Source organism: Lactuca serriola, chromosome 7, assembly GCF_051521515.1.
Source record: "Lactuca serriola cultivar US96UC23 chromosome 7, Lser_US96UC23_V15, whole genome shotgun sequence".
In the NCBI taxonomy this organism is placed as follows: Eukaryota; Viridiplantae; Streptophyta; class Magnoliopsida; order Asterales; family Asteraceae; genus Lactuca; species Lactuca serriola.
The window spans coordinates 44,551,608-44,560,488 of record NC_136414.1 but is presented as its reverse complement, the minus strand read 5'-3'; the positions used below and the strand labels follow the sequence as shown (position 1 = coordinate 44,560,488).

The 8,881-nt window shown below is 36.1% G+C and overlaps 1 protein-coding gene across 1 annotated transcript; it reads left to right on the top strand.

Annotated features, from left to right (window-relative positions):
- Nucleotides 1-1,209: 1,209 nt before the first annotated feature.
- Nucleotides 1,210-6,131, top strand: LOC145064167 (uncharacterized). The gene is made up of 3 exons (XM_079011672.1): nt 1,210-1,374; nt 2,666-2,757; nt 4,727-6,131. The coding sequence occupies exons 1-3, from the start codon at nt 1,299-1,301 to the stop codon at nt 5,555-5,557; spliced, it is 999 nt and encodes a 332-aa protein (XP_078867798.1). The 5' UTR covers nt 1,210-1,298; the 3' UTR covers nt 5,558-6,131.
- Nucleotides 6,132-8,881: the final 2,750 nt, after the last annotated feature.

The window sequence follows — 8,881 nt, the reverse complement described above, 5'->3', positions numbered from 1 at the left end:
AGAAGTTTTATATGGAAATTCGAACTTGAATTTTTCATATTACGCGGATTTGAATACCGAAGTGATCTTGAAGTTTTGAAGATTACGAGATGATGCAATTGGAAGTTCGGAAGTGATGTATTCGAAATGGGTTTGGAATTATTGAAGATTTTTGGGGTGTGTTTTTATGCGCAACTTTGGGTGATTATTTGGAGTTTGGAATACTCTTGATCATTCGTTACTGCTCTGATTGTATGGTCTCACATCCTAGAGCCCAAATTGAAGAATCATGGAAGAATTGAAGATTGAAGTTCGTTTCGACATGTGTCACCTTTGAGGCTCGAACCGCGTAGTGCTTGATTCTGGAAGATTTGAAGCGGGTCATTCATTCCTAACTTTGAGGGGGAGAATGTTGGGGTGCAAAGTTATTCATTCATGACTTTGTAAATGTTTGACTTTTGTAAAACCCACTTGCATGTGGTGCTTTAGCCTTTAGACCCATTTGTTAGAGTGAGAGAGAAAGACATGTAAACACCTCTATAAATAGTGGGTTCATACCACTTGTAGATGTGTGCTTGAGAGATGTAGAAGTGAGTGTGTAAGTGTGTGTTAATTATGTAGTCTAGATCTAGATCTTTTTTGTAACACCATATGCATTCAATATATCTCTTAAACACCCAAATCACCATGTTCAATTGTGCAAGCTTTAATTCCGCATGCCAAACCATGTTCTTTGTCACTACATATGTTTAGCCAATAAGCTCAAATAAGTTAACTTTAGATACATTTGTTATTTTAAATTTTAAAAATATCATTATATTTTTGATAATAATTACAAAAATCACAATATTTTAGAAATTCGTATAATTATTATATTTTGGATAACCATCGGTCTATCATAAATATCATTATATTTAAATTTTAACACTATCATCGAATACTGTCATGATAAACTTATACATTATGTTATGTTATAAAAAACTGACATGTCAACGTACCATCTTGATTAACCGTTTAAATGGTTAAAAATATAACAAAATGATAATCAAAATATCCAATTTATAAAAAAATCTCAAAATTAAAACCAAAATTTTATAAAAACTTAGTTTTATATATCAAATATGATTCTAATATTTTGTCTTAAAAAAACAACCTACTATAAATCTTCTTTATAAAAATAAATATTTAATTCAAAAAACAATCAAATGATCTAATAGATAGTTAGTAGAAAATCTGTCCATTAATGCGGGTTGTGAGTTTTGACAAGAGAAGTCATTCCTCGTCGTATATCCTTCCGGCCACCGTAAAATCTCACTGAAATGGACTTGCATGTATTGGCCGACGCTGCCGATGGTCTTTCCGCCATGGAAACTGTGTCTGAAACTGTGCCTGAAGGTGAGTTCTGCGCTTCTTGTAGAATAATTTGAATTTGTACATTTTTTGAGTATCCGTAAAGTATCTTTCTATCGAGAAGGTATTGTTCATTAATGCCTTCAAACGATTCAAACCCCTACCCCTGATACAGTAGCAATGGGCGCTGACAAGCTGTTCAGTGACTAGAAACACCGTTAGGGTTGTTTAGCTGATGTTGAATCTTTGTCTATTTGTATTTTGTGATACGTCTATTCTAAAATCAAGAAGAATTAGATTCATTTCACACACTCACATTCGCAATTTGAGTTTGTTACGACTTCCGATTTACATTAATGGGGTCGGTTTTTTTTTTTTTTTTTTTTTTTTTTTTTCTGACTGAGTTCTTCCAAGTTGATTGAAGTCGGTTAAAGTTAGTAAATACATTTATGTCAATCAATCAGTTTTCTTATAGAAATATTTTCTCCAAATCTGACCCCAAGGAATAAGAAAACCAGCATCACAATTCATAATCAGTTTTTGTCAAGCACTAACAAAGGAATAGGATTATTTTTTACCATATGTAACTAGAAAATAAGAATCTGAATAAGCTTTGTCAAAAACACAAAACTGATTATTGCAACTTCTATCTCACTGTCCCTTTTTGTGGTTTATATGATCCTATCATTGAAGATCTAAAACATAGATATCCATCTAATGTTCTAGGGCTACATGCAAGGAATATCAACATACTTTAACTTATTTGTATTCTATAGCATCTTAACTATATTTCTTTCTATTACAACATTGTACCTTCAATTTATTTTTTCTTATCAATGCATTGTACTTTGAAAATTTTACCCAATAATTGCATAATTTGCGTTGTACTTTCAAGTTATTATTATTTTTTCTTATTAAGCCATTATACATTGAAAAATCTACTAATTTAGGATGACATTGCTATAAATGGTGGATACTATAAAATAATAGGAATAAATGAAATTGGGATGCTATAACAAACAAATCAATGAAAGTACACTGCTAGTTCTTGCATTTAAGTGTTTAACCCTTTGTTCTATTTGCTCCCATGAATTTATTTTTGTTTGTATTTTGTAATACTTTGAATTTTAATAAATGTGACTGAAAAGTTATTTTGCACTACCTTTCTCATCTCTACGCCATGTATGCATGCAATAATAACAGGTTGCAAAAATCCTTTCTTTGTGCAAATAACATTTTCTGAATCCTTTTCATCAGAATTATAATTCAAGCTGCCCTATTTATGGATCGAATTATAATGTGTAGTTTGACTGTAATTTCCTTAATTGTTTACCAGTTGGTTCTCCTGAAGAAGATTATGAAATTGCTGATGGTGACTCATTGGAATTAAGGACTTCACTCATTTCAGAGGTTGAGAAAACCAACTCGGTAAGCTCCTTATTTTGTCTATTGTGCATAGCCAATGTTTATCATTTAACTTTAAGCTTTCTTTATGGTTCATAGTTAATTATTACCTGTTTTTAGATTATTTTTTCGTAAGACAAAATTGCAAAAATGGTCCCTGTGGTATGCATTTTTTCCGAGGTTTAGTCCAAACCTTGATATTTTTGTGTTTCGTGGTCCTTTTGAGCTAGTTTCATTGCATTTTTGGTCCTTCCGAATATTGAAAACCCTTGGGGTATTTATTTTCCATTTTTCTTTCATTTTTTTTAAATTTAATATTTATCTAATTATTTTAATAATTAAAAAATAGGAGGGACCAACCACCTCTCTCTCTCTCTCTAACCCAAAGAGACTCCATAGCACCAAGAACACATACATACACACTCCAAGAACACATACATACACATTGCAAATTTTTTTATGGTTCTTAAAAACACACAAACACATACACAAAAGAAACACACTCATAAATGAGAAACAATTTCTGCAACTAAACAAACAAAATAATCGAAACCGAATCTGGAACACTAAAAAAAGACCTAGAAAGTGAATATGAGAGAGTGTGTGTGTTTGCATTTCAAAGAACAGAGGTACGGATAAAACAAGAAACAAAGAGACAAACGCTTTGGATGTATTTATCCCCAAACGATCCGGATGAAAACAAAACCCCACACAATCGGGTTTAAAGAAACAAAAACCCAAATTGTAAGTAATGACTGGTATCTAGATTTCTTGAAAATTCTATTCAATTTCATTTGGGTATCTCTGTATACAACTCATTAACCAATGGATTAGGTAAAGAAAGAAATCACACGACCTATTTTACATGAATGTATACATTTCCTGAAAAAAATGCTCATTACATCTGGGTGTTGTCATCTAAAGCCTTGCGAAACACATAATTTTTGAGTTCTTGGAAGCATTAGAAAAAAACACAATTTTGAGGGAGAGAGGGAATTCGTGAGGACACTAGTCCCGGCTTAGTGCCATATCCACTATAGAAGACACAATTTTTGAGTTCTTGGAAGCTTTAGAAGAAAACACAAAGCAGCCCGAGTCAATGGCAAGGCAAAAGAAAATCGAAGAAAAAATGGTGTTGAAACACCGTTCTCATGACACGAGGAACTAATCCTCACGGGGTGGGATCAGTCTGGCAGAAAAATTCTTCTTTTGTTAAAGCTTATCAACCTTCGTTACCTTTTCCTTCTCGAGCTAGAGTGCATCCATTGGAACAAGAATATAAAAGGTTTATGAATCAAGTCAAGGGTATTCCAATCAATACCCCATTTATTGAATCCTGAGCTAAAGTTCTCGAATATGCAAAATTCCTTCAAGATTTACTTGACACTCGCCAACAATTAGAGAAGACATCTAAGGTACTTCTTAGTGAACAAAATTTAATGGTGATTATAGAAGGAATACCAAAGAAAATGGGAGATCCGAGACGCCTTACACTACTTTGTGAGTTTGGAAATAAAATTGGTATTCCAAAATATTATCTATACAATCCTAAAAAAATAAGTGTATCAAATATCATCTCAATCAGAGTAAATCATAGAATGCGGAAACATTTGGTGTGTGCTCTGCAATCAGAGTAAATCTAGGGTTCTTACATATTCCGATTTGGGGGCAATTTCACATGAGTTTGGTGCTTAATTATGCCTTGTTAGAACGATTTGTGTTGATTGTTCATGCAATTTGTGTTGAATAATACTAGACTAGACTGATTAAGACCCCTTCTTGACTGATTTCGAACTACACCCTTAAATGATTTCAAACGTGCGTAACCTTTTGATTGATCTCGGCCTAGACAAAAGTCAAACAGGGAATCGATTAGAGCAACTTGACGTACGCCCAATGTAATTTTCGTGCGCAACTCCAAATTTTTGTTTTAAAATTTGTTAATGTTGTGATTATTTTGTTGGTTTTTATGTTTGATGCTTATTTTTTGCAGATTATGGCTCGAAGAAATCAAAGAAGAAACCACCCAAATGACATAACTGACCATCGTTTCTTACAATTCCCACGAAGTCTTAACAATGAAACTCGTGGCAAATATTTGAACACCTTAAGTTTACTGCTCACGAAAGAGATTGACATCGCACCTTCATTCGACTGGGGATTGGCATCCCGGACTGGACTAGACGAACGGATCCAGAATTTTTTGCAATACACCTACTTGGACGCGAGTGGTGTGTCATTGTTTGTATGCCGAGGTTGGGAAAGACTGTTCAAGATTGAGGAACCTGTTTATCGGGAATTTTTGTTGGAGTTCTATTCTACAGTTTCCTATGACCATAGGAAGACACCCGATGACAGGACAACTTTTTCCTTTCGACTTGGTGGTATGAGTAGGGAATGCAGCGCAATTGAGCTTGCCGTTAGAGTGGGAATATATACTAAGGATGAGACGAGGAGTGTCCACTTCCCGACATTCCTTGCTAATTGTGTTACGAAACAGCCGGATGATTATAACGAAAATACTTTTTGGGCTGAGATTACTGGGGGAGTTTACATACCATCCTCTGCTCGGGGGAAGATGATTCGGTCCACCACTTACAGATTATTGCATCGTTTGATTTCTATGTCTCTCACACATCATAAAAATAGTGAGAGAGTGCCTTCTACAGATTTGTTTTTCCTGTGGACCCTTATTACACCTGGGAGGCACCTGAACCTCCCAATTGCTTTAGCTGCTTACATGGGGAGGAGGGCTAGGGGGCTTCGCGGGGATAGCCCAATTTGTGGTGGGCACTTCATCATGCGTTTAGCTCGATCATATTAGTTGTTGATGAGGGAGATCACGAGATCTATGGTGTTCTATGATACGAGGCCGATGAGTTTACAGTTGATGGAGTCGATGCGAGTACTTCAGCGTGGTGAGGATGGTATTATCCGGATACGACCAGATGATGTGGCTGCTGAGGAGGGTGTAGTTGAGTCAGCACCTGAGAGACGGGGGAGGCGTAGACCTGCTCCTCAAGGAGCGCAACAGGACCTGAGCCAAAGATAGATATACGTTACCTTGTTCAGCGCATGGACGAGGGCCTTCAGCGCATGTACGAGCGCTTTGATATAATGGAGCGTAGACAGCAGTGGTATATGGATGCGATGACTGCATTCTTTGCCCATCACGGTTTTCATTATCCGACCCCTTTTCCTCCAACATACCAACGACATAATGGAGCAGGCACATTAGGAACACAACAGCATGACGACGGGGATGATGAGTGACCTAGTTATCATTTTTATGTTATTTTATTTTGGTTTATTAGACTTAGTTTTATTTTTATTTTGGTATGTATTTAGTTTAAATTAGGACGTTTTATTTATTTTTGGTTTATGTAATTTTGTTTTCATGTTGATGCTTTTTGATTGTTTTATATCTTTGCAGAATTTTCGCCCTTAGAAAGTTGACAATAAGTTCAGCCGTTAGGACCGACTATTGTTTTATCACGAGAGAAAAAGTCGTGTGAGAGTTTGAAGTTTACAGTTAAGACCCACGACTTCTAATAAGTGTGGGATGTGTCGATATTGTGAGAGTTTATTATTTAGAAGAGTGGCGTTTCTACCATACATTGATTCCTATGGTATGGATGAACTGTTTCCACATCATGGAGTTTTATTTTGACGTGAAACAAAAGTATCATTCCGGCTGCCACTGTATGGTTGACACTTTCCTATGTCATGGGGAGTTTTTCATCGCAAGAGAAGGCTGTCATTCTCGATACCACGACGTGGCCACCAATTACCACGTTGTGGCCATGCTATTATTTGCAATATAAATTTTTCCTCACTCGATGACACGACGTAGTCGACACTTTCCCACGTCGTGGATACTATACATTGCATTAGTTTGCAATTCTTTGCACCACATTTCAGAAGTCGGTGTTCTTGATTTTTTTTTCCGGCAAATTTAGAAGCAACAGTTCCAGTTTCTATTCTTCCACCACATTTATGGAGCAACTTTTAGCAGCCCCATTTGATCTCGTCACCACTATCCTAGGGGAGTCTGTTCTCTTTTCTCATTTTTTACCGTTTTTATGTGTTTAATTAGCTTAATGCATACAATGAGGGCATTGTATGAAATAAGTGTGGGGTAGGAGGTCGAAAAATGATTTAAATTGGAAAATTTAAAATTTTATAAACTTGAAATAATAGTTTAATTTAGGAAAATCTAGTAATAATTAAAAAATTTGCTATTATTGTATGGGATGATCCGATGAGAACCCAAATGTTTACCTGAGCCAACATATCTTATAGTGTATTTGTGACATCCTATTTCCTAGTGAAAAGTCATGAGATATGAAATGTAATCTGGTAGTTTATGTGACATAATACGTTTTGCAGCTTAAACCTGAAATCTATCCAGGAGAGCTTATGTAGTCATTGTACTCGGACTATACCTTAACCAATAAAGGTTGAAGTTAAGCTCCTTGCTTAAGCATGTAAGATTTAAGCGAAAAAGTGAGATACATGTAAAAAAAAGAGCGATAAATTACCAAAAAGTGAAACAATTTTGGAGTAGTCAAAATATGAAATTTAAAGATCAAAATTCTAAAGAAATCCAAAAAGTTGAAGATACCAAAAATCAATCAAAGAAGGTGGTGAATTCAAAGAAATCAAATATCAAATATTCAAAGAAGTGAAGAATTCAAAGAGCTCCATTGTGGTATCAAAGTTGTAATTTTTCTAGAATTTATATATGCTTGGTTGTTTAACCAAAATATCTTGTGGTTAAGAAAGATTTCTGAGGATTGATTCGGAGGGTTGCAAAAATGAGTGTCGTATAAACTAAGGGGTGAAGATTCATAAGGATTGTGAGTATTTATGTAACATCCATAAAAATCATGTCAAATTTAAAGTTTCAAAAACATTTAAAACCCAACTGTTGTTATAATTTTTTTTTTCAAAATAGTTCTACATCAGAGTCTTCCGGAAACAAAATCATAAAAGTGAGGAGCAGTACGATCATGCTTTCACATTCCCGCGATCATCTGGGATACCTGAAACAATAATCAATAAATATAAGCTTGAAGGCTTAGTGAGTTATCCCTAATATACCGATACACATACAATCCAAATAACACATATATAGATAACAACATGTAACGGGTCCACGACTTTACAGTCTGGATTACTCCTAGGCCCACAGTGTGAGTCTGGATTGCCTTTCGGGTCCGCAACTCACATTTGGATTGCCACCGAGCCCATAGTACGAGTTTGGCATGCCCTACCCGGCCCTCAGCTCGTATCGAGAATGCTCCTAGGGTTTGTTGGCTACCGCACAGAGCAGTACAACCTCAACTCATCCCACATAATATGTCGACATGTAACAGATAAATGCGCATACAGATAATAAACAGTATCACAGGTAGTCCTACAGACCTACCAGACTAGCATATCCAACTAACATGCATATCTGACACATACTCATTATAACAACTACTAGGATATCAATCCAATGGGTCGGCCTTGGTGCCTTAGACCCCTTAGTACAATGAGGATAACTTACCTCACAAATGTCGTACTGTAGTGATAAACTCAATCTCTCGAATCACGGCCACGAACTCCACCACCTATTTTTACCATAAAACCTTTTCCATAAATTCCAATTTACCAAAATACCCCAGAAGTCAACTAGTCAACCCTTGGTCAAAGTCTAAGTCAATGGTCAAGGTCAACAGTTCATGTTGACATGACTCATCGAGTGCAGTTCATTGACTCGTCGAGTCCTTCCTGAACTCGAGAAGTCATGAAATCCCCAGTTGACTCGTCGAGTTTTCCTGAAACTCGCCGAGTTCAAGCATGTCTAAGAGTCGGGGAAACCATAGTTAGCTCGCTGAGTCACCCTACTAACTCACTGAGTCCATGCAGAAGTCCTTGCACGACAACCTTCAATGGACAAGTCGAGTTGGCCATGCAACTCGTCGAGTCCCTTCAGTCCTTACTCCATTCAGATGCTTTTTATGCCATTCAAAAACTCCATATTGCAGATCAAGCTTCCCAAGGCATGTTTATCACGTAAAGTTGCAAACTTTACGTGCATGCAAGGCTCTAAAGGCTTAGAATGCCAAATCCAAACTTGTAATGGGGAGAGAAGGTCCAT